This window comes from Pyrgilauda ruficollis, unplaced genomic scaffold, assembly GCF_017590135.1.
Source record: "Pyrgilauda ruficollis isolate IOZ18807 unplaced genomic scaffold, ASM1759013v1 scaffold41, whole genome shotgun sequence".
In the NCBI taxonomy this organism is placed as follows: Eukaryota; Metazoa; Chordata; class Aves; order Passeriformes; family Passeridae; genus Pyrgilauda; species Pyrgilauda ruficollis.
In genome coordinates, this window is record NW_024525601.1 from 2,853,612 (window position 1) to 2,879,965 (window position 26,354).

Sequence of the window (26,354 nt, forward strand, 5' to 3'; positions counted from 1 at the left end):
GAGATGCAGAGATTATCAGTTCCTCAGCATTTCACGTTAGGTCTTACTGTTGATTTAAATGATAATATTATGACATTGATTATTAGGTTCAGAGATTTTAGGTTTGAGCAATTCTGTCAACATATCACCTACCTGAATGTCCTACATAAGTGAAGTGAAAAGCTCTGTGAAAGGTCTGATGTCCCAGTCTTTGCAGTTGCATTTTTCTTGCCTTCAGATGTAATCTGCCTTAAGCAGTTTACAGTGGTGCCCATGACCCTGTCTACAGGACCTGCCCATTTTTCTTGAAGCCTGTGATAGATATATTTCTCCTTAGATGATTTATTGCTTTGTGTTTGTGTCTTAATTTAATTAGATTTTAGCAGTATCAAAAGTTTGCCTGACTTGATTAGTGGTCATTGACATGGGATGCTTTGGCCCCAGTTTTTCTAAATGTCTTCTTCCCATATGCAACACCTCTTTCAATATGTGCTTCTCTTCTGAGATAGAAAATTATTGCTATTGTGGGAAATATTATGGAAAAAGAACTTCTTAGAGAGGGTTGGAATGTTTTGGCTTCTTTGAGCTTCCTAATGATGCCTCTATTTTTTTTTTTTTTTTTTTGTTTTGTTTTTGTTTTTGTTTTTGTATTGCCTGTATTAAGCACAGCACTAGCTTACTCTTTCTAATTGGTTATTAATGTTTCTCTGATTCTGACCTCTGGAGAACTGGTCAAACCCACTTGGTCTTTGTGTGCTTTGAACATGGTATAAACAGGATTTTAAACTTTTTTTTTCTGCAGTTTTAAGAGTAGATGAGGCTCCCTTATCTCTTTGCTTGTGATGTTTGTAGTGGTGAAGTTTGCCAGACCTTACACAGCTGCCTCCCTCAGTAACAATTCTAATGCATCTCGTCTTAACAAGGGTCAAAAGTTTACAAGTTACATTAGCTCCTTGGTTTGATGCACATGTCTTTGGATAAGTCTTAACACAAACACGTAATTATACTACAGCAGGCTGCAGCTACATGATGTTCCATAGTGCACTGTGTTACCAAAGGCTGTCAGCCTGCTGGGCAGGAAACTTCGGTGTGCACCTGTCCTGTTCTGGGCAGAAACGCGACAGGATGCAATTCTTCTTGTGGCAGCTCTTCACTGGGCTTACTAACAGTTCTCCCTTCCAAATTTTGAGATACAGAGTTATTAACCAAGAGATTAAAATCCTGGAATACTACTGCCTTTGGACGGCCTAAGTGATGAATAACACAGCAGGAGAAGGAATCTCTTGGCTCACGGAATTCAGTCTGCTGTTACTGCAGGCAGCTGTATCACACAACTCCCTCTGGAAGGTAGAATGCACCATCTTGAAAACAGGGCAGTTTTCCTTCATCCCATTGTTTCAGAAATGATCCTCTTCTGTAATTTTGCTTTTCTGGTGGTTAGAAAACATCTGATTTATATTGCACATGTATTCATAGCTACCTTATAACCTTTTTAGTTCTTCTGCTCTTTTGCTTCAATATAATGTTTCCTTCTCTAGAATTAATTTCTCTGATTAGGAGAAAAAACATCTTTCTTTAAAGGTTGTTCTGCAAGAGAGAAGACAAGTGACTTTGGATCCTCTTGAGGATTACACATCACATTCTCCTATTCATCCCAGTAGTCTGAGGTTCTTCAGCATGGTACTGGAGAAATATCCAAGTCACTCTGGTTTGCAAATAACCACAGCACCATGGTTGGGTATTTATTCTCCTTCTTAGCAAGATGCATACTGGTACAGTAGGTGTATTTCTTGGGCCAGGAATTACTCCACATAGGTGCAGTGCATACCTGCTCTATCTCAGTTAACTGCATTGTGCCTTGTAGTCATAACCCAACTCTTCCTCTTTCCTTTCCATTTAAAAAGTGTTTAACTGTCTCAAGCCAAACCACTAAACTCTGCCTGTGAGTTTTCCTCTCTTTTGCATTTGGCTTCTGTGCCAAACTTCTGAAGCCGAGATGTGAAACTGTATTTCAATATTGGCCCAGTGAGTTGTGCGCTGAAATCACTCAGTGTTTGCTCAGATGCGATGGGTACTTTGGGAAGTGAAATAATCTCTGGATCTCTCAGCACAATATCTATTGTATACAGGATTTAATGAGTTGCCTTCCTGTTATCCTGATTCAGAACAGTGCTTGTCTTTATTCATTTATTTTGAATTTCCTTTGACTCGCTAAATGCTTCTGTCCTTATGTGCTTCCAGTAAATAGCTGATCCTTTTCTTTTTTGTAATGAGTTACTCTTTCCCACAGGAGATTTTACTGTGGAGGTGTATGTATGGCATTTATTACTGCAAACACACTGAAAGTTATTCCTGATCTACATCTGTCTTTCTGTGTGGGCCTTTAACCCAAGCTTTAGCACACTTAAGATGTATCAGTGATAAAATTTTTCAGTAATATCTATATGACTTAAAGTTAATTTATTATTTTCTTTTCAGTGATTCAGCTGAGTAACATAAGTTATTAAAATAAACTCTTTAAATTCTGAGATGAATCTATCTCATTAATGTCATACCTTCCAAAATGTTCACTGCAGTCCCACACTTGATTAGCTCAACTCATTTAGCAGGGCCTTCCCCTGAAGTCACAGTTTCCATTTTCTATCCCAGCTTGCAGCCTGCAGCCTCCTCTCCATGCCCACCGCCTTGTTTGGGGAGGCTGGTGCTCCCCTCTGCCTTTCTGTAGATCCCATGTACCTCACACAGGATGACCCTAAAGATACTCTTGCTAAGCAGCCCCATCTGTGTAGGAATCAAGTTTAGTGACACGTTGGGGATCGTTTATGTGGAAATGCTTGAATCCATTCTGTGGCAGGAAAAGCAAGGACGGCCGCTTCTCACATGCTGATGCTTTCAGAACAGTGGAGTTTTATGCTTTCTTGCAAAATTGAAAATTCAATAAATGATTCTGTTAACATGGTTTAGTATTGACCACAGGTTGAAACTACAGTCATTTATATCACATTAAGGGCTTGCAGTTCCTCTGATGGTAAAAGAAGTAGCAGTTCAGTTTCTTTTCCAGCTTTTTTGCTCACAGCTGGGTCTGTCTAAGGAATACTGTGTTATTTTGATTGTTTTTTCTATATTCACTTACATGTGTGGTGCTTCTAAAAGCAAGTAAGTAATTAAGTCTTCCTACTGCTGCAACTATCTTATATTTGAAGATAAAGGCTGAAGATCTTTTTTAAGGGGGGAAGAGGGTTTTTAGAGCAAACTTATTAGTACGAACTCAGTCATGTTATGATAGGTTGACTGCAGTCACTAAGTGACTACAGAGGCAATTTAACTAAGCGTGAGAGGAGAGAGTCTCCTTCTATTGTTCTGCCGGTAAAATTGAATCAAGTAGCTTTCCTCAGATAATTCCTAAACCAAACTCTTCATTACAGGAGTTTTTTGAAATGGGAAGTCCAGAAACCTGGGCCTCATGGTTTTAACAGACTTAGATATGTGACAAATCGTATCTGTGTTACTCTATCACATGTATGGAGTAAAAATCTCTGTTTAGAGGTAAAGAAGCAGTTCTAGGTGGTGATATCTTGAGAGAATCACACTTTTACAGTGGCAGTGTCAGCACGATGGTGTGCTTGTGAGTCCCAGGGCACCCAAACTATGAGGCAGCATGAAGACAATCCAACTCTCTTGAGAGAATCTGGTGTGGATATCAGAGCAGGGGTTAGAAGTCTGTGCTGAGATCTGGAATGCTACAGCTAGAAAAGTGTAACTCTTCTCTATTTCCTGGTACTGGCTGGGAGTCTCAAAATACTGAAAAGAGGCTATTTGTACAACATTTATGAACCAAGTATAATGAAGAAGCACCTGAACCCCCACAGGAACTTACTCTTGTGAGCTTAGCAGTGCATGCTTGAGAGGTCCCAATAATTAATGCAATGTATTCAGCAGGATGGGAGTTGTGAGACTTGCATCCCCTTAGGTGTAATAATTCTGGCTAATTAAATTTTCTTGCTGTCAGTATTTCAATTTTTGAAGGGTTTCATTTGTGTCCCCTCTAGAATTGAAAAGTCAATAAATGATCAAATTTGTGTTTACAGACACAATACTATTAAAAGTAGGTACAAAGCAAGGAGTGCTCTGAAGCAAAAATGGGGTTTAGGTTAGAGTTAAGGCTTCCTGTTAGTAAATACATCTCTGGGACTAGAGGATATCTCTGTGCAGTAGTGTTTATACTGTACCAGATGAAACATTTAAAAGTTGGATGTTGAAAAAGCAGCCCCCAATGTAGCTAATGGACATTCTGGCCTGGCCACAAGAGCAGCTGCCATAGCTGCCACAGGAGCTGTACTGTTTCCCTGCCTGTTCTCTATCTCAGTTTGGCAGTTTAAAAAAGTGTTGTACAATAAATTCTCCAGGGACTTCCACATGATTGCTAAAAAACCTAAACTGCATTTAGTTTGTTTATAAAAAGTCCTGGGGCCCTGCTCTGCAGAGCAAGGGTCATGGAAACACATGTTTATGGCTTCACAAATGCTCTATACTCCTTGAATGGAGAAGTTTATTTGATTTAATCAGCATCCACAGGGATCCTGTAATTGCATAATAGGTAATTTATTATGGAAGTAAAAGTATTTTTCTAACTGTAGCCTATGTAGCATGGGTTTGTAGCTTTAGACTAATCCACATAGTAAAAAAGAGCTTTGCGAAGCAGTCTGACTGAAGTAATGGTGTTCTGTGATGAGTATGTACTTGTATGGGTTTTTAATCATCAGAAAGTGTTAAAACAACAAGCACATTATCACCATGTTGGATGTGAAAACTGTTCACTGTTTGCCTGCCTTCTGCAATTGGACGTGCTCAATGTGAGAAAATGGAAAGCCAGCCCAGATGATCCAGTTAGAGGGGAGTGAATATGAGAGTAGGGAATCCACAGTTTGCCTTTTGACATGCACTGGAACATGGCCTTCCATCTGCTCAGCAAAGGAACATGGTCTTTCATCCTGGATACTGAACTAAAAACAGATAAGTTTGTTTTTTTTAAAAAAAAAGACAGTGAAATCAAACTAAAAGCTGTTTAACTGTCACCATTTTTGCTGACATAACCATCAACTGTGTCATGAAACGAGGCAATTCTTGCACAGCCATATCATTGATAATTCTGGCTGTCCTGAAAAAGCTGCAAACCAACATGTATCGGTTCTGAAAAAGCTTCTGGGACTCCATATTATGGTTATTCTTGATGATCCCATTTGCCAGCTTGTCTTAAACTGAGGGGAGCGGTTGAAGAACTCCAACTCCCAACAGACTTTTGCAGTTTTAGAGGGAAAACTTGGGAAATCAGTTTGGTATTTCCTGAGGCTCAGAATGCTGAATTTTTCTTTCCAACATCTGATGACCTCAGTAACACCAAAAGTAGGTTGATCTGCATTTCCTGCGAATGTTCGTGACGTCTTCATTTTCTTGCTGAACTTGGAATTCATATTTTCATATCTAAATAAAAGCTAAAACCAAAGAACATTAACTTCTTTGGCAACTCCTGGACACTGAAGCTTTTAGCTATGCTTAAAGTATAGAAGCCTCAGTCCATGGAAACTTTAGACATCATCTCCTTCTCAGCTTCAGTTATATCCTGGTCCATTGAAATATCCTCTTCTCTAGTGCTTCTCCCTGGGTGTGCTGTGCAATACATGTCAGGACTAGACTATTAATGCTTAACTCTCAAGGCAAAATGTAGCTTAAATGTTCTTTAGATTAATGAAGCAAGATTAAATAGCCTGGTAAAGCTAAAAAATTATGGTCCTAGTTATGACATAAAATCCAAAAATCTATTTTGTGGAGATTTTGAGGTGCGAATTTGGGCATTTGGCACCTGAGGTTAGGAAGGCAGGCAGGGATGAGAGACAGAAAAGTATATCAAGTCCCACCTTTCACTGGCATGTTTTGTGTGCTTTCCTTACTTCCGTGTCCTCCTTTTTATTTTATTGTTTGAAGGTATTGTGTGTTTTCCTCCAATTTATACTTTAAAATATTTTGGTTGTTTTCATTTTCCCCACAAAAAGATTTTCTGCTTGTTTGGAGAATATTTTATTATTTTCTTTTGTGACTCTTCAGATTTTTATTTCCTGTTTCTGCCTATGTATAGTTCATAGCAATCAGCAATTTTGAGCTGTAATAAGTACATGAATCCTGTTTTCACGTTTAACATAGTATTCAAAGACAGATGAATACTGATGGCCTTCCATGAAATAATTTATTTATTTTGAAGTGATTCCTATATACTTTTTGAGTGAGTGTATGTTTTAATGTGTATTGTCTTTAGCAAGCTGAAGGAACAAGGGTTTCCTTCACACAGATCTATGTTTAGTAAGTGTGCCATTTCAAAACCTTTAAATGTCCATCCATCTCACTCATTCTCTCTCTTTGGGATATGGATGCTATTGAAGGTTTCACTGTTCACTGGTTAAGCACAAGGCACAGAGCACTAGAACCAGAACAGGAGAAGCAGGATTGGACCCAAAAGGACTAGATGAAGAATATGTTAGTCTAGTATTTGTGACACAAGCAAAAATGATCATAACTTTTGCCCTTTGTTTAACTTTCTCACTGAAACAGCTCTGGTGGAAGTTAGGGCAGAAAGTATTGCTGTGCCTACTGTCAGCATTCTTTCTGAATAGTTAATGTTTCCTATCCTTGGGATAGGAGCTCAGATATGAGCAGCAGTGATGAACAGATAGAACACAAAGATAGTCTCTTTGTGCTACATGGCTTGAAATGTGATGACTGCAGATTTGGGCTGCCATCTCCCTATTATTTTGCATAAGGAGCTAATAATTTATATTTTGAGAGCTGTATAGGTGAATGCTGAAAATAAGAAAGCAATAAAAATTCTACTATACCCCATGTAAAATATATCTATTGCTAGTGAAATAGCTGGATAAGTCCAAAAGAAATGTAGATTTCCCAGAACAGCCCTCTGTATTTATTACATATTTCATTGTCTGTAAAATAGAGATTCTTTAGAACAAGCAGGTTTGTTTGGGGGTTTGTTTGTATGTTTGCTTATTTGTTTTCCTGAGCATTCACAACAATGTTAATGCTCTGAAGTAAGAGAAGAAAACTGGCAACAAACTTAGAGGTGGAATGAAGGAGTGAAGCCATCTACAGGGAATTTTGTTCTTTTGGGAATCCACGTAATGGTACAGAAGAATTTGGTTAAGTAGGCTGGGAGTTCATCTGTTCCTACTGCAATCTTATCTGTCAGTGTGGAATTTTTTCTGCCAAAGGTCACCATACATATAAAACTGCTATTCTGATGAAAAATACTAATAATCTCTCTTTTTTAATCTCTCTTTTTTAATTTCACACAGAGATATGGTTTGGCCAGAACTAGTGTTAGCTAATACAAGTCTAAATTACTGCCAAAAAAGCTATTCTATATTACACCAAATGAGAACCTGGCTCAAAACTCTTGCTTCTTTTTTTTTTTTTTTTTTTTTAATATGCCCCTACATTTCCATGAATGACTAATTTTTCCAAAAATTGTATATTTGTCTGGGCCTCTTGCTAATCCTGCAGATTCTCACTGTGGATTGATGATTTGGTCTGCATCACTCAATAGTTGTGTATGTCTTCTGGTCTCCAAGATACAATGGAGACTTGATGGTGAAAACCACTGCCAAATCCTAACAAACTACTCAAGTATGACAGGCCTTTCCACCTTCCTTTTTTTTTTTTTTTTTTTTTTTTTTTTTTTTTTTTTCATTGTGTGGTTCTAAGTGACTGGTCTCATCACCCCTGCTAAATTGTTGTAGATCACTCAAGATTTCATGGTCTCTCTTGCTCATATTTTCACCTTTTCTTTCACCATCAATTGATCTCTACATTTCTCATTCTCTCCCCAAGCCTCTGCTTAGTCTACTTTTTCTCTCCCAAACTGCCCTTTAGTCACTAATGAGTTATCTGTCCATTCATTTCAACCCTTGTTGCCCTGTTCCAGATCACTCCTACTTGCTCCATTCTTGGTTTTGCATTTAGAGAAAGGGTTGATGAAAAATGGGTTTGGAAAGTGAGATCCATTGAGCAATATCAACCCAGGGATTACAGTTTTTGGAACTTATAACTGAAACCTTTGAGGCGAAGAGGAGTTTAAAAGATATTAGATAGCAAGATGCTTATCTTGCTAAGAATGCTGAACTAATCAAACCAAATTTCATGTGTAAATGTGCAAGCAGCCTGTTGTGCAGCCTTTCCCAGAGACCACCTTTAACAACCTTTTATTTTGAGACAATTCTGAAGTGAGAGCCATCAATGTACATCTCTAGCTTTAGTACATCTTTCTTATGTCTCACTACTTGGCATAGTCAAAGACTGTAAGAAGAACTTCATTGTTAAATAATATATACATGGGTTTTAATTTCAAATTCCTTTGTCTCCCTCTCTCTCTCTCTCTCTGTGTTTTTGCATTCTATTTTTCTTTCCTTCCTTCTCCTTTAGGCTGTAAGAGAAAAATTAGAGCCAGATGATGCTTTGATGTATGAAGAAGATCTGGATGACGATGACTGTGGAGAAGCAGAATTTGAGGAGACCATGAAATTAAAACTGCTGCGTAGAATTGCCTTCCTAGCATCCAAACTGAGGGAGTTTATTGGCAATATGATAATCACCACTGGAAAAGTTGTTGTTACAATTTTACTTGGTTCAGCAGGTTGGTGTATTTGAAAAATTTCCTCAGGAGCCCATTAGATTCTGCGTTTAACAAATGAGTTTTCAGCACTTTGGCACCTGCGGGAGTAACAATGGAAATTTTTAAGGGAAAAGAAATTGCTGCTGATTTTATTAAATTAACTCTTTGGCAAGTATTGGAATATGCCGAGTTGCTTAATTTTTTTGTGCTGATACTGTGTGGCCCTGTCATTCTGTTTATGATTTTCACAGTTGCTCTCATAACCAAATGGTGAATAGGGGGCATATTATAAATTACTATATATATTGTGTGTGTGTGTGTGTGAGTATGTGTATATATATACACACATATATATTTACGTTAAAGTGAATTCATAGATTTGGTCTCATCACTTCTAAGTGTAAAAAGGAACTGTATTTACACAGCCTTTAAAAAAAGTTATTTGTTTGACCCTGTAGTGTGTAAAAAAAGAGTGATAAGCAGAATTCCTGTTGTTTTTTTATCTAGTTGGTAAGAGTAGTTGTTTTGATGTTATATAGCCTACCTTTTTATAAGACATTTGATTTAATACCACATAATCAGCTACAGCCAGAACAGAAGTGTACAAATTACTATAGGTTGTAACTACTGAATTCAAAATTAGATCATGGAATTGTAGATTAGCATTTATCTGCCAACTCACATGTCTGAATGGAGTGATACATATAAACATTACAACTTAACATATAAGTTGTCAGTATATGAAGTATAAAACAACAGTACAAAAAAGTTTGATACTGAATTACGAGATTGGAGGTGTGGCCATTTTAGTATGGCAGGTTCTTTCATTAAGGCAAGAGTGCTAAACAGCCTTACATGTAGCCAAATGGAAAGTAATACATCTAAAAAATATGTAGGCTACCATAGGGCCTGACACCAGGGAAGAGAGATGTCATTAAAAAAAAAACCCAAATAAACAAAATCAAAAAGCCACTCTACATAGGTGAGCATCATCCATGTTCAAAGAGAAGCAGAAGGGTTGTGCAGCAGTGGCAGGGGGCTGTTTCTTCTGAATGGTGATGGGCATCTTGCCTGTGGAGTTCCAACACAAGCCAGGAAGTGGAAGGTGTTCAAAGCAGAGTTACAAAAAGTACTTGAGGTCTGAGAAGCATGTACTCCAGAGAGAGACCTTGAGCTTTATAAGTTAAATACTTCCCTACTTACTGTGCCAAAAAGATGAAGGGTGACTTGACTGCAGCCCAGAAGAACTGACAAAGATACGAAGTGCTTCTATTTTTTGAGGTATCTCATCTAGTGGAATTGATAACAGGAGCCAACAGTTAAGTGGTAAACCTAGGTGATTTCAGACCAGAAATAAATTTTGTAATTTTTACAGCCAGAGTAACTAGCCATAATAAATAACGTATTTCAGGATATCATGTATTCTCATTCTTCAAAATTGTTGGAAATAAAGACAAAATGTCTCTTTGTAAGAAGAAAAGAAATAGTTACAGGCTTGAGGCAGAAATTATTGGGTGAAGTTTTACAGCATGATAGGTGAAAGCTTAAAATATGCTGAGAAAGATGTGATGGTGAAGCTCAGGCACATGACTGTGGGTATTAGTCCTTACAGTGCCTGGACTCAGCTCAGCTCAGGACTATCCCTGGGACTGCTGCTCCCAAAAGACACATCAAACCAGCACCTGGTGAGGGGCAGGGCTAGCAGGCAGCCTGGAGCTATGGGCCATCAGGAGCCTGCAGGTTGGACCTCAGGAAGGTGACTCCTAGACATCTACTAGTTAAAAAGCCTAAAAATAAATTTAGGCAGGGACCCCTGCTAGCTCCGGCACTGTCGCTTCAGAGAATCCACTGGGCTGCTGTGCTAGCTGCAAGCTCTTACATCATTTTCTCATAGTTGCCACTCTTAGACATTAATATCTTGCCTGCTTCCTAACTTATTTTTTCAGGCTCCCAGCAGAGCACTGAGTCCTCTTCCCCAGTTGTACATTTTCTGAAGTGGCATACTCAGCTACATGTGCAAAACAAAAACACTGTGCATGTGTGACAGCAGAGTCTTTGTCATATGTAAATTACACATTTCTAGGAGTTAACAGTTTTTTAAAGTCAAACATTAACTGATTATTCTGGAGATTTTATGTCAATCTCTTCATTTCAATACATGAATCAGGGTCTGTTTTGTTTTACTATGTCAGGATATTTCAATATCTGTATGAGAAGGCTTTTCACTGTTCATCCTTCATGACTCTTTAGCACCTTGTACTCAAAGTCGTACACTATTGGTGGTCTCAGGCACTATTAGCTGCCCTTGCAGCCACACCACAGTTTTTCTCCATGCTTTGTGAAGCATTTTTACATAGAGAAAAATTCCATCTCAGAGGAAAGTCTGGAGAGTGATTGTGTTCTAAGTGCTGAGACATGGCATAAGTGAATTGAACAAATAAAAAAAAAAATCCTTCTCTTCTAGTATCAAAGTTAATAAGAGTCTTTAAAGCTAATCGTAATAATTAGCAGAAAACTAATTGGATCAAAAATTTTAATACACATCTTGTCCAATTTAAGGTTTAACAAATGCTGATGTTTCCCATACTTCTCCAACACTCCATGGTTTTGTTTTTACAGGTATGATGGTGCCATCTTTGACCTCAGCTGTGTATTTCTTTGTGTTTTTGGGCCTGTGCACATGGTGGTCCTGTTGCCAAGCGTTTGATCCGCTGATATTCAGCTGTCTGTGTGTATTAATGGCTATATTCAGTGCGGGACACTTGATTGGACTTTATCTGTACCAGCTGCAGTTCTTTCAGGAGGTTGTTCCACCAAAAGATTTCTATGCCAGGTGAGAAAAATTCCTTTCCTGTTTAATTGTAGGCACACAACGCAATGCTCTGTTGTCACATGTTGGTGCAAATGATCTTCCACAGAATGCTTTAAAAAATTTTACACATACCTTCTTGTTCAGTCATGGAAGAGTCAAATCATTTCAGATGGAATGGTTTTGAGTGATAGTGTTGAAAGTCCAGACTGGGTAATTGCAGACAGAGAACTGGAGCAGGTTAGGAGGGGAAGGTTACTTTTGGTTATTTTGCTCAGAGTGTTCCTCAGATGTGAGTGTTAATGATTGGGCTATGTGCAGGAAATAAAGGGAATTGATGGCAACGTTGATACATGGGCAAGTGTACAAATGCGCATTTGGTTTTTTGTAGAATAAAACAAATTCTCTGGTGTAGCATCTTAACTGGAGCAAAATGCTTTTGTGGTGCCACTCTTATGTGCAGAGGCTGGGTGCTGCTGGTGTCCTTCATGTACTGTGCATATTAGGCTGATGATATAAAAATTCTCTCTGATCACAGAGAATCACATAGAACATGCTGATCTTCATACCAACAGCTACTTACCTTAAGTAAAAAAGCAGCATTTCTAGTTACTTCTGCAGTAAATATTGACTGGCTGTAATTTCACTGACCCTTTAATTTTCTACACACTATAATCTAAAGTAAGATGAAGTAATGGATGTATTTTGCTCATTACTATTTTTTTTGCTGGAGTATGATGACAAATTTGCTTTTATGGTATGTATTTTGAATACTGTAGTAATCCTTATATTAAGCTAAATGTGGACATTAACTTTATTTCTAGTAAACCTATTATTCCTTTTATAATAAGCTGAAGATGAAAGGAAATTAGAGGTACTGTGGAGAATCAATTAATTATTTAACTCTCAATACACTATTAAATGGAGTAAAATTGAGCTGTCTAGCTACAGTAGGTGTTACTTTAGTACTTCTTTTGACATTTTATTTAATATAGGTTAATAGATATGTGTTTTATGATGTTCTAATTGGTGACTTGTGGAGTCTGATTGGGAGGGCATAACATTACTTGAAAAATCAGAAAAACCTGGTTAGTTTAGGTTCTTTTGTGCCACCTAGAGGTCGAGGTGGGAGAATGGATTATTTCTAATGCCAAGAAGCTGAAATGCTCTCAAATTCCCTAAACCTTTTTTATTACTTCCTCCATGTATTAAGAAAATAAAAAGAGAATGGCTTCAACCATTTGGTTTTGAGGATATCTCACTGTTTTTAGCAACAGACAGTGATAAAATGTTCTCAAGGAAAATAAATATATGATCCGTACAATTTAGCTACAATATGTGAAATTTTCTTCATATGTATATTTTCTAAAAGCCCTTTTTTCTTTTTAGTATTTTTTTCTATTAATTTCAAAGTAATTTATTTTTTTATTTGTTTCAGTTCTATTAGTTTCAAGATAATTGTCTGCATTTAGTCATTTCTTTTATTGTAAATAACATGATTCTTCATTTTATGACAAAATTTTGTTCAGTAAAAATATGGCACTTTAACTTACTCATTAATTTTTGAAATGAAAAATCAAGCTACGAGAAAGTTGCCTCTGCCTTGGTGTAGAAAAGTAAAGCACCTTCAGAGTTTGGGTTAAAAAATGTCCCAGCATTGGGCTTCAGGGTATATACTGACATTTTTGTAAACAAAAAAATGATGTTACCTTCCTGCAGACTTTCTCTTGAACTGGTACTGTTGAATACTCTGCCTTTTACACATGAAATCATGTGAGGGACTGATGTTCCAAATTATGTGGGGAATTATGTTTGAATACACACAACAACCTATGCACAATATACACGCAATGGCAGCAGAAGGAGCACTATTCCTTGTTTCTTTATTTGAAGCTCTTTCTATTGTGCATCTACTTTGGTCTGCTTTCAGGGAAATGTCTTTGAAGAGCATCAGGACAGGTGTTATCAGAGCTTGGAAGTGAAAACCTTAGTGTGAGAAAAGGCCACTGATGATTTTTAATGTTCGAGTCGGGCTGATGTATAAGCAGTGGCTAGAGGAGAAAAAATGAGAGACGTGTGTTGGAATGCTGCAGAAAAAATATTTTAGCATTTTGCATCCTAGAAGAAAATCAATACCTTGCTATTTTATGTACAGTCTTGGTTTGAAGATGTGCTAAATATGCAGAGTTCCCATTAATACTAGTACATGACTTCCATAGGCAAATTATATGCCAAGAAAAGAATTTGATTCCCCAAATTCTTTCTACAAGAAGGACATTGAGGTCCTGGAGAATGCCCAGAGGAGGGCAACAAAACTGGTGAAAGATCTGGAGCTGAAGTCTTTTGAGGAATATCTGAGGAAACTGGAATTATTCTGGAGAAGACACAGGGAGAAGCCTGTAGAAGAGAAGGCTCAGAGGTGACCTTGTTGCTCTCAAAAAGCAATTTGTAGCAAGGCGGGGTTTGGTCTCTTCTCCTGACTAAAAAGCATCAGGAAAAGAGGAAATGGCCTCAAGTGGCACCAGGGGAGGTTTAGATTGGATATTAGGAGAACTTCGTGCACGAGAAGAATTGTCTGCCATTGGAAGAGTCTGCTCAGGAAAGGGCTTGAGTCACCATCCCTAGAGATACTTAGATCTGTAAACGTGGGCACTTAGGGACACAGTATAGTGATGGATTTGGCAGTGTTTGTTTAATGGTTGAACTCAATTATCTTAGAGGTCTTTTCCAACTTAAATTATTCTGTGATTCCATGTGAAAGAAGGACTTTTATTTCTCTGTAAAGTTTTGAGGACCCAATCCCCAGAATAAGCTCTCCTGAATTTCAAGGGCAGATGTGAAAACTGCTCCGGTTGGGCTGCTGGTGGACATTTTTTTTCTCAGCAGAATGTAAGTCTGGTGTTTTAAAAAGCTCATTTCTGGATTTGAGTTCTCAAGTTTACAAGAAATGTCCAAGTGGTTTCTCTGATCAATAAAAAATGCGGTATTTTCTGAATAGCAATGCATTCAGCTTGTCAGGTTATTGATTGATTTCAGACTAAATAAAGTTAAACTACACCCAAACAAACCAGAAAATTCTCAAGTTAACAGTATTATTCAGCTAAGATTTGCATCATCCTTGAGCTGTTCCTTCCTTGCAAGAACACTTCAACTCAAAATTCACCATTTGTGATTGTAAGAAGTGACTGAATAATGTCACCAGAGGAAAGCAGTTTTCTTGGGAGGGATAACCTGACATCTGGTGAATTTACACATTTTGCCCTGAAACCTTCTGGGATTGAGCAAACAAAGTGCTTCCCCCCCAAAAAAATAGGATATTGTGATAACATAGCCCTAAGTACTTGCCAGAATGATATTACCGAACAGGAGGTGTTGTTGTCCTACAAAGTTTCACATCTGCTGCTGTAGCTGCTGGATCTGTGATGTGCAGGTAGAAGTGGCGTAAACACAAACAGGCTGAAATGCCATGGAGTGAGCACTGGGATCTTCAGATTGAAAAATGCACAGTGTACTGAAAAGTCTGAATATAATTGGTGCAGCATGGGTTGGCACACTGCCAGCAAATCAAAATTGCAAATTGATGCACTATCTCAAGTATTGCAATATGCAAATATTGCAAAGATGGGAAAAAATAGCAAGAAGTATCAATTTAAAGTAAAATTCGGAAAGTATCATGTTTCCACTATAAAATTATTTTCACCCAAATTAGTAAAAACAAGTCAATGAGCTAAAATGACTTTAAAAATTAGGTACACAGTATCACAGCCTGAAAAATACACAGTAATATGTTCACCATTTTTCAGATTGCTGCCTCCTTTCTTCCTGATATTGTTTATTTTGGCAAAAAAAATGTAATTGGGGAAATGATAAGGCCTTGCCAACATGGGATCAGTGCAGTGGTATGAGGTTTGTCCTGAGTCAGTAGAGTTATTCCTGTCCAAAACTGTGCTTATAAGCATATTAATTTAAAGATCCAGCAATCCAATGTAAATTAAAATGTATGTGCTTTCCTATAGTTTAGGTCTGTCTTGCTTGTAGTTTTTCAGGCAAGTAGTGTTCCAAATACAGCTGGTTTTATCTATAGAAGGCATCTCCCTTACAAAATGAGGCAAACCTAGGAGTCCAGGTAGTGTTATCTGCTTCACAGTGGTACCTTATTTCACACCTTCTTAAGTGAATGGAATTTGGAATTACACAGCTGATTGCTGATTGCTTTGCTGCAGTATGAGCTGGGAAGTCTATTCTAAGGAGTTTTGTTCAAGAGGAAATTTTCACCTGAAAGATGTCTATAAATCTATTTAAGTAGGACTTTTTAAATAGGTTTTACAGTGACTGATAATAAGCTTACTAAAATTGCTCTTTTACTTTTGGAGAAAAGATGTCTGCTACAGATTTAGGATATTCCATTCGTTTTCAGATTAATCTGAGGAGAGTCCAGTCCAAAATCCTTCCTTTGGACTTCCCTGGAAGCTTTGACACAGATTTAGATTTTGTAGTCCAAATACTCTCTTCAACCAGGGTTATAACTGCTTAAGCACTGTCTCAAAAATGTTCCTGGAGTTGTCAGATCAGGGTCAGATCAGATCCAGCTGTAATATTTTTTCCTAAGTTAGACACTAACTTGCCAACATGGGATCAGTGCAGTGGTATGAGGTTTGTCCTGAGTCAGTAGAGTTATTCCTGTCCAAAACTGTGCTTATAAGCATATTAATTTAAAGATCCAGCAATCCAATGTAAATTAAAATGTATGTGCTTTCCTATAGTTTAGGTCTGTCTTGCTTGTAGTTTTTCAGGCAAGTAGTGTTCCAAATACAGCTGGTTTTATCTATAGAAGGCATCTCCCTTACAAAATGAGGCAAACCTAGGAGTCCAGGTAGTGTTATCTGCTTCACAGTGGTACCTTATTTCACACCTTCTTAAGTGAATGGGAATTTGGAATTACACAGCTGATTGCTGATTGCTTTGCTGCAGTATGAGCTGGGAAGTCTATTCTAAGGAGTTTTGTTCAAGAGGAAATTTTCACCTGAAAGATGTCTATAAATCTATTTAAGTAGGACTTTTTAAATAGGTTTTACAGTGACTGATAATAAGCTTACTAAAATTGCTCTTTTACTTTTGGAGAAAAGATGTCTGCTACAGATGGTAGATTTAGGATATTCCGTTTGTTTTCAGACTAATCTGAGGAGAGTCCAGTCCAAAATCCTTCCTTTGGACTTCCCTGGAAGCTTTGACACAGATTCGGATTTTGTAGTCCAAATACTCTCTTCAACCAGGGTTATAACTGCTTAAGCACTGTCTCAAAAATGTTCCTGGAGTTGTCAGATCAGGGTCAGATCAGATCCAGCTGTAATATTTTTTCCTAAGTTAGACACTAAACTTGCGAATAAAATCCCATTAGGAGAGCAGATATTGCCAAAATAGTGAGGTGTAGCTGATTGATTACCTCTGCAGGGCGAGGCACTGATCTCTTGCTCTGCTGCTGCTTTTGTAGCTCCACTGGAGCTAAGAGCTGGGCAACATGTTTCACCTGAGCTGCAGCCACTGCTAATCCTTGCTGCAGACCCTCTTTGGCACCTGTCTCAAAGGTGACTCACCTCTGAGAGGCAGAATTTTCTTAACCTTGTAGGAAACTGCGGTTTTTGGTGTTGCCTTTTGACTTGGTCACAAGCCAGTGTTTGAAAAGATGGAGTATTTAAAGCTCATTTATGTATCCTCTATTGAGCTGCCCTTTGGCTGCAGTAGCTTTCATGCCTTCTGCCTGTTATTTTTAGGCACTTCTCACCATGGTACTGCAGTACCACTGCCAGGACAGAGGCCAGACCCTTGGATACTTGCCGTGTAAAGACACTGCACTGCACTTGTCTGTTTCCATCATCCTCTATCAGCAAAAGGACACTTTGCAGTTGCAGAACATGCTCCAAAACATATCAGGCCAGCCACCATGTTGATTACCATGACCAGATTTGATTAGAGAGCCACAATTTCTCCCAGAGGAAGAAACATTAGGTATTTGACCTTATTCTTACAGAAATTTGCAGCTGAGTTTCAAACTAGCTCTATAATGTACCACATTTTAGAGTGTGTAATTCTGCTTAGACTGTTTTAGCCTATAGGCTTTCTCAGAACTTCAGCTTCTTTATATTTGTTTAAAAAAATTTTTGGAAAGGAAATGAATGATTCTGTTAACAGCTTAGATCAGCAAGTTCACTCTCCTGTTGACAAAAGACAATAATTATCCTTGCTTTTATAATCTCTTTCTAAACTGTGAGGTGGCCTTATTTGGGCTCCCTTTGTCATGAAGTGTTGGATGAGGAAAAAGCAAGAGAGGAAACAGCAAGCAGAAATTTGCCTGGAGAGCAATCCTTCCCATCCCCATGGCATAGCTGTCAGCACTCACCATGACCACCCCGCTGCATCAAGTGCCAAATCTAGCCTTGGAATAAGCAGGCACAACTTAATTTATGTTACTGACGTTGCACCCCAGGTGATTTACACCTCTCTGTCTTCCACTGGGCTTGAAAGGGGATGGAGACATGTGCGAAGACCCTTTAAATACAATGGTTTTCTGCATGTGGGGCAAACTGGTTTCCCAGTTGTGTTGTGCTACAGGGGTGAGCCTGCCACTAGTGAGACCCCTGGCAGCCTGGTGGGGCTGGCCCTGGTCACAGCAGGTTCCCTTTAGTGGGAAGAGGAGAACCTTAATACTCCCAACAACAACTACACTGCATCTGAAAATTGAGTGTAAGCTGCAAACATAAAAATCAGCCATTGTCGTGTGACATAATGTTGGAGAACTGCCTCTTCCTCAATGTCTCCTGCATGCCAATAGCTGTGTGTTGCACAGAGGCTCCTCTTCCTTGGATGCATTGAACTACTGAGATGAGAGGGACAGAGAGAAGTGATGAAGATTTTAAAGCTGCTGATATTCTGTGACAGACTTGCCTGCTGATTCTGATTCAACTGAATTGGGTGTGCAATTGATCTGATGATGTAGCCATCCCACTTTTGCACACACTCAGGTAGCTGACTCTCCTGTGACCAGCACACCTCCCTGCTAGCAGAAGCTCTGCTCGTGGGTGGGGCGAGACAGATCACTGCACTCCCCTATACACACCATGGGCTGCAAGTCTTCAGTCCCAGCACTGACCCTTGAACAGACTCCCTGCCCCTCACAGCCTGTCCTGGGTGGGCATGAAAAGGGTGACTTGCAAAGAAGTGATCCCTTAATTTTCTCTTCATATTTTCTGGAAAACATTGATCTGCATTCTCTGATCATTGTTCAAGTGCCTGAAAACAATGACAGAAAAGAGACAAATACCTTCTCCTCCTACCAGGTTTGTATTCCTATTATTCTGTAATGTTAGGAGATGTGGATTGTAATTAACAAACTTCTCTTTGATTTACAAACTTGTTTTCTTGAGGTCTGCTCAAGAACAATGATCTTTATACTCTGGCATCACCAGAAATTGTGATGAAGAATATTTAACACTCTGACACTCTGTGTTTTCAGCTCAATGTATCAACATTGACAAATAAATCATCCCACGTTTCTTGGAGGTAAAAAAGGCAGTTCTGAGTAACCTTAGTCAAGCACACACTGGGGAGCTAGTCCTTGTCCATGCAGGGGCAGTCTACACCAGTTTCTCTAAACACTCATAAGAGTGGAAGTGCTTAATCTCTTGTTTATGCTCATTTAGCTGACGTTTGGAACTTGCTGATAAAAGCTGAGCCAATCATGTTCGATTTATAACCAATTTAAAATCAGCTGTTATACCACTTTCGTTTTGAAACTGGGCAATTTCCAAACATTTCCTGGGCATTATTGTTCATTATCCCATTATCTTCTTTTCCATATCCTGCTATTTTAATTTCTTTTTATGTTTAAAGCCAAATGGGAATCATAGCTTTTATTTCTGCCTTAGTGCACTGGCTGCTAAAAAGGAATATTTTCTTTGCTCATACTTTCTACTGCAAAATCTCTTGATGAAGGTATCCATCACTCTTGTGGTTTTTTTCAACCTGTTTCACTGCCAGCTGAGTAAGTGGAAAATCTCTTTATCCTCTGCATGCATCCCTGAACCTAGCAGGCTGCCCCAATGTGACTGAAAAGTATCATCACTCCTTTTTCAGAGGTGGAAAAATTCCCTAACAGAGAAGTTAGATGAATCACATAACCCTCCCAAGACAGCTAGAACTTGGAATAAAGCACAAAGCTTTTGGCTGCAGTCTGAATCCTAGATCACAGATCAAGTTACCTCAAAGTTAAAATAGTATGAGGCTACACTTTAAAACAATTTCTGTTCTCCTGTACATGTACTCTACGGGGTAGCAGTAAAGCTCTTAGGCAGTTGCATGGTTAATTGTTGTACCAGGTCACTTGCATGCTCTGGTCAGCACCACCCCACTGAACGCTAATGTTACTGGGGTTATCTGAGCACTGTCTCCTCCTAAGTGACTTCTGATGAAATTTTACTTGAGCTCTTCTGTTCTTCTCCCAGTGCCTGAGCTTAGGACAGCAAGGCTCTCCATGGTCTGCACTGCTGGTTGAGTTTTAGGAGCAGACTGTCCCCGCTTCTGCCTGTGAGGGACTTTCTGAGATGGGGCTGTTGTTGTTGGCTCCTTGCCTTTCAGCAGCTCAGCTAACTCACTTTGAAAAACCAATAGCCTTGGTCACTAATTTGCACAGAAAGCCTTTGTTAACCATGTCATTGTTAAGCTATGTAATTTTTGAGCTGTGCCTTCTCTTCTGTGCTCGAGTGTCCAAGTTTGCCTTTGTGTCCATGGATGTTTCTGAACGCGCCTTTGGCTTTCCCGTGCTTTCCACATGACTCCTTAGAAGCCTGGGCCTATTTTCTCATTACTTTCATCTCTGAGTAGATAGTCCAACTGAGCATTAAATATGTTTAATTTTTTCTGCGCAGCTTGGGTGTTGTCCATACTCAGGTGGTGCTGTTTAGTATTAGTTGCTTTTTATGGCCCTTCATGGTCACAGGGAATATGTGTGTACATGAGGAAGATGGGCAACTGACAAATCACTGGTGCCAACCAGCCTTCCCTGCTGGAGTGACTGTTCTCTCTCCATCCTCTCATCCCAGCAAGGCTGCCTCACTCCTGCAGCCTCCATCCTTCAGCTACAAACCCTGAGTTGCCTCTGGTTTGTAGCTGAAACTGTTTGGAAAAAACAAAAACCAAAAACTCTGTTGCATTTAAAATAGTTTGATTTTAGTGACAGAAAAAACAACTATTTTCCTAATTTTATTTGAGAACAAACTATTTGCCTAACCTAAACATGAGCCAGGCTGTGCTGTCAAAGCAGTGACAATGCTGGCCCTGGTGAGGAATAATCTTGTTGATGGAGTCACTCTAGCCAAGTTATCAGGCAGGAGTCCCAAAGCAATTTCTTCTGCACCTTTATCCCCATTTCACCATCTTCTTGCTAGCTGGCAGTCCTCCCTATGCCAGATGCTCAGGTGTCTGATTGGAATGAAAAGCTACTGGAATTGCTGCTTCAGTACATCTCTTCATCCGATGACAGCCTCTGGAAGTCCCAGCAGAGGCCCCCAAAGGAAACATGCTGCTTTTCTAGCTCACTGATGTGCTGAAAGGAGCAACCTCAATATTGATGCTCACTAGAACCTCAGAGCAAAGTTGAGCTGTGTCATGGACAATGGAAAGATTTGGGGATGCAGAGAAGAAGCCTGTTGAGAGGATAAATCTTCTTCATTTAAGGCTTTTGAAGATGGGTTTTGTCTCAGTTAACAAGGGATTAATAGACCCACACCTATTTTTAGTGATAACTGTGGTCAGTGACCTAATTATTGCTTCTAAAGCAATGAAAGCTTTTTGAAATAGGGAATCGGTACAAAGTTAAATTATTGGAGGAAATGTGATATAGAGCTCACAAGTCTTTATGTTCAGACTTAAATTCCCCTTAAGGAGGTTCTTTTATTTCAGGTATGTGAAGTATTTTAATGTCTGAAGTTTGGTCATTTTTAATAGACGCCCATTTCTGAACAGCTTCCAGTCCCATAGTCTTAGAGAAAATTTGATTATCTGGTTACTTCAAAAGAAAAACCAGTTTATAGAGTAGATACTATTTATCATCTTTGTTTAAAGTTGTTAATGAACTTGAAAGCAAAATGATTCTATTGTAGCTGCTCATACGGTCCTTTTTTTCTCCTTGAATTAAGATTTGTGTTGTATTTACAGGTTTTGCAAGCTTTTATGTAAATCACCACCCTTAAAGATATATTTTCTCTACAGCTTCCTGATTAATGGTTTGTAATTTCTCTCTGTCCTCATTATATGGATGATATTAGCACACAAGTTTTAAACTACTCACTTATTCATGAGGTTTCTCATGCAGTACATTTGAAATTAGTTTTCCTTTAAAAGAAAAGTCACTGATGTTCAAAGAGGGTGGGAGATACACAAGGGCTGGTTTTGTCATTGCCAGAAAAGCTTTGATCCAATAGAAGCTATGGAAACCAAAAACCAAAACCTGGTAGAAAAAAAAAAAATACATAAGACATCTGCTAAAGAGCTATAGAAATCTGAAGACATTAAAACAAAAGTTAGAACGATCTACTTACCTACCAAGTCTACTTTCACTATGTGTATGCCTGTATTATAGCGTTGGGATAGCAACATGCTGATGAAAAACAATTCCAGTCTCAGTGTACATTTACAGATATTTAAAAAAAATGTTTTGAACTGTTAAGCTGAAATTTATTGTGATGCTCCTCAACCCAAAAAGTCAACTATTTGTATGGTCATTAATATGGCACAGTTCCATCTAGCCAATTCTGAATTATCCAAGTCTGAACCAAAGCAGAGTCTAGGGCTTTTTAGAGCTAAAAATACTTGCAGTGCTCTTTAAAGTTTGTATCACTCCAATATGGATACACTTAATGACTCTAGTCCAGCTGTGAACTGAGGTCTGTATCTCCCTACACAGTTGTCCTGCTGAGCTGAAGAGGAGGCATGAAGGATCGGCTCCTTCTCTGTGGAATTTTATAACATGATTTGGAAAGACAAATGCCAATTTTTCCATTAATTCTTTTTTTTTTTTTTTTCCTTTAAAAAGCCACATGAAACCAAATGCCTTCTGCTCTTTTTAACCCTGATTCTTTGGGATGCCTAATGCATTTCAGCCAACTTTTTCACCTCTTTCCTCCAGTGCTCTGCTATTTCTGTAAAAAAGTGGTGTCAGTTCAGTGTACCCTGGAGTAGTAGCCCCAGTATGGTCTGAATTCCCAGCCAATAACCTGGGGAGTAATGACCTTCTGGAAGGCAAGGATGGGTCTGAAGGTACCACAGAGCTGGCTGAGTGCTTTCCAGCAGCATGTGTTGCTTTGGGCACATAGCCCAAAGAAGAGGAGTGGAGTGGCTCATAGCATTGTCTTGGAAGAGGCATTATGGATATAAGTTTATGGATCTTAACTTCTGTGTAGCTCTGTCATCCACGTATGGAAAACCCAACAGAATGGCTTGTGTATGAAAATGGAACTCCTGACTTTTAGGAGGATTGTGTAGGAATTGTGTTTTCTCTATGCATTTATTTTCCAGTCTCTTCCTTTCCATTCTCTCTCTTACCCACAGAACATTTTCAAGCCTGACAACAGTATGCACCTCTTTTAACTCAATGTTTGATAAGAGGTTCACTCTTCAAGCAGTGTTTAGAGTTTGGGACATAGCCCTTCCAGTATTTCAAATACTCTTCTTCATGAAACTCAGTATTCAGGGCTTGTACTGTGAAATATGGAGTTTTGACTTTTCTCCCTGTATTTCAGTCCTTTATGCCCCAGAAAATAATATTTCTACTGCAACTACCACAGTAGTCTCAAAATATATTATTTCCCCCATTTTTACAGAATTTTTTCCTCTGTTTCCTCCCTTATTCTCCTCCTCTTTGCTTACTCTACTCTTCTTCCCTTTTCTTCTCTTATTTGGTCAATTTTAGCATCTCAATTTTAGGGCTCAGCTATTCAAATGTCAGTCTTGATATTCCATTCTCCTCCTACCCCAGACTTGCAGACACCACTCTCGTCTCCTTTCTTGTGAGGAGAGTGAAGTAAAAATGCAGTAGAAGATATCCAGATTAAATAAAGATTCAGACAGTTAATAAAATCCAACACAAATTCAGAAGTTTTACAAAGATGGATTGCCCAAAATGTTCTGATGCCATTGCTGGGAATAACCATGCAGTAGGTACTGGCCACAGAAAAAAAGCATCCTGTTAAGTGCTAAATCAGAAAATGCAGCTCCTAGAGTGTTTTGATGCAGACATTTTCAAGCTGTAGTCTTCATGCAAACTCAGAGATGGCATAAAAAAAAATGCCCCCCTGCTCTGTTGAGTAGTGAAAAGTACTATGTAAAGCAGTACACAGAGTTTCCAGAGCAACTGGAAACCTTATCTAGATAAAACTGTTACAGAAGCTAAAGCTCTTAGAAAAACAGTAAGAAACAGTAGAAGAATTTCTATCAATTGAAGTCAAGATTGGATACCATTCTAGACTATAAACTCTTATTCAACCACAAGATCGTTGTTCAGTAGAATTATTGGGTGTCTTACATTGTGCAGGAAGTCAAAATTATTACTTCCTTTCCTGGCCTTGAAAGTTACAAGGCAAATACTTGCCTGATGTCAACTTCTAAAACATGAGCACATGTAGGATTTGCACTTATAAATATGTTTTTTCAAAAAAAAAAAATTCCAAATAATTTTACCGAATGTAAAATTCACAGATCTAACACACATATGTAATAACTGCTTTGGCAATTCTGTATATGAAATGTATTTTTGTTTACTTGGCTATTTTTTGTTCATATTCAGTACCATGAGTAATTATGCCAAGTCTTATAATATATTAATGAAATAATTAAGTAATGCATGTAACAGAAGTTTTAGCAATGCAGAGTTTTAGCAACTTTGGCAGTTCCTTAGATGAAATATCTGTGGGTGTAACAGGAATTTGTTTTTCTGTTTTCAAGTAAAATTGAAAATCATCTTCTGAATTTTAATATTAGACTAATATAGAAGGTGGGAATTTTGTATGGTCACAGTTTACAGCTTTGTCGGGAAGTCATGAAAGATGAAGGTGCATGTGCTAGAAGGGTGATTTACAGATTCAATAGGAATCTTTTCCAAGAAAACAAGCTTATAGAATAGTAACTGGACAAAAATATGTCACCTTCATTTTAAGAACTCTCTCACCATGTTATCTCAGAGCATTTCTCAGTCTGATGTTAAAGTTCCTCTTGGCCTTTTATAATTTCTACAACTTTTTCCAATCTATTTCTGCTATGTGTTTTTCAGAATACCAGTGAGGACTTTGAAAAATCCAGCTTTAGTTCTTTGCAAGAGTAGAAATACTAATCTATTCACATCTTGCAAACTTCCATTTTATGTGACATTGCATGCAGTCTTTTGGAAACACAAATATATCCATTAATAAATAATTCTCTCATTATTTTTGTTTATATTCTGTATCGAGGCACATGTACTTGACTTGTTTGGTAGTGGGTTTCTCCCAGTTAGGACTCATTCTGACCTTACTGATGGCATACATGCATGTTGGGTAAGATGAAGTCACACCAAGATCAGAGTTGGACTCAAACACAGCTGGTTAGGATCAATACTGAATGTAAAGGCATCTTTGCAGAATGAAGTATGCAGAACTGAATAATGCCCTAATTTATATTGCTTATATATTTTATGGCAGCCATCCCTGTGTAATTAGAAGCTTTGTGTAAGGGAAGATGACTCTATTCCTCTGAAAAATGTATGACTCTATTCCTCTGAAAAATGTTCTACACCAGCAATCCTCATTGAGGATAATGATGAAGTATTGAGTGAGTAGCAACTTGTAGCACTATTGGAGGCCAGAACAGACAGAATGAGCATTCCCAAGACAGCAGTGAATTTTGAACGTGATAAACAGGGAAAGTTGTGTTGAGTACATTGTGACTAACAAGTCTCAAAGTGCAAGGAGAAATCAGAAATGAGAAGCATTTCCTCTACATCCATGCTTTATGAGACAAAGCAAAATACATTGAATAAATTGAAGTTAAATACATTAAACTACATTGCTGGCCATGTGACAACTTAGAGGAAAAAGATGTGCTGTAACTTAATGTTACTAATATTGAGTTATTATTGTTAAACTTGCTGAATGCAGGACCAGAAGGGAGCAGAATTAAGTCCAATACTATAATGTATGAATAAGTTGGAGCCAGCAAATGAAACTAAGAGAATGAGACTATAACTGAAACATAATAAAATGTCCTAGCCATTAGGATTATGTGGAATGTTTTCTTTTCAGTGGAGATAAAAGTAAAACATAAGTTGATCTGGCTTTCTAGCTATAGAATATTATAAAACATACTACAGGAATGGAATATGTGATATGAAGATCATGTCTGCTTGGCAGAAGGTTCTGAGAGTCTTCAGGAACTTTCCCTCATTTTTGTAGGAAATACTCATCACTAACTGTCAGTGGAAAGACTTTGCATTTCAGTAAGAATTGGATTTCACTCTGATTCTGATGCTTATGGGACAGAAATAGGGTGAATCATACTGTGCTTACAAAGAAAAGCTTAAAATGAACCAAAGATGAAGAACTGTGTCATGAAACAGAGGTAAAAGATGAAACTAACAGGAACTAAGCAACTGATAGGAACTCAACAACCCTGATCACTGATGAGCAAAAATGGTAAGTCAGTAGGAGAGAGGAAAGCAGACAAACAAGATGTTCCTCTATGCTGATAGAAGTATGAACAGAATACAATCCAGCATGCATTTCACCCAGTTGGAGCCAAACTGTAACATCAGCTCCAAAAGTTCTTGGATGCTATGGAAGTTTGAGTCTGAGTCAGCTCCAAACACAGCTC

At 38.4% G+C, this 26,354-nt stretch overlaps 1 protein-coding gene across 1 annotated transcript in view; it reads left to right on the forward strand.

The window, feature by feature from the left end:
* The window catches only part of PIEZO2 (piezo type mechanosensitive ion channel component 2), a 290,144-nt gene that overhangs the window by 161,498 nt on the left and 102,292 nt on the right, over positions 1-26,354 (forward strand). Inside the window, exons 6-7 of the mRNA XM_041477660.1 lie at positions 8,464-8,674; positions 11,273-11,486. Of these exons, the coding sequence (XP_041333594.1) occupies positions 8,464-8,674; positions 11,273-11,486 (425 nt within the window). The remainder of the gene's footprint in view (positions 1-8,463; positions 8,675-11,272; positions 11,487-26,354) is intronic.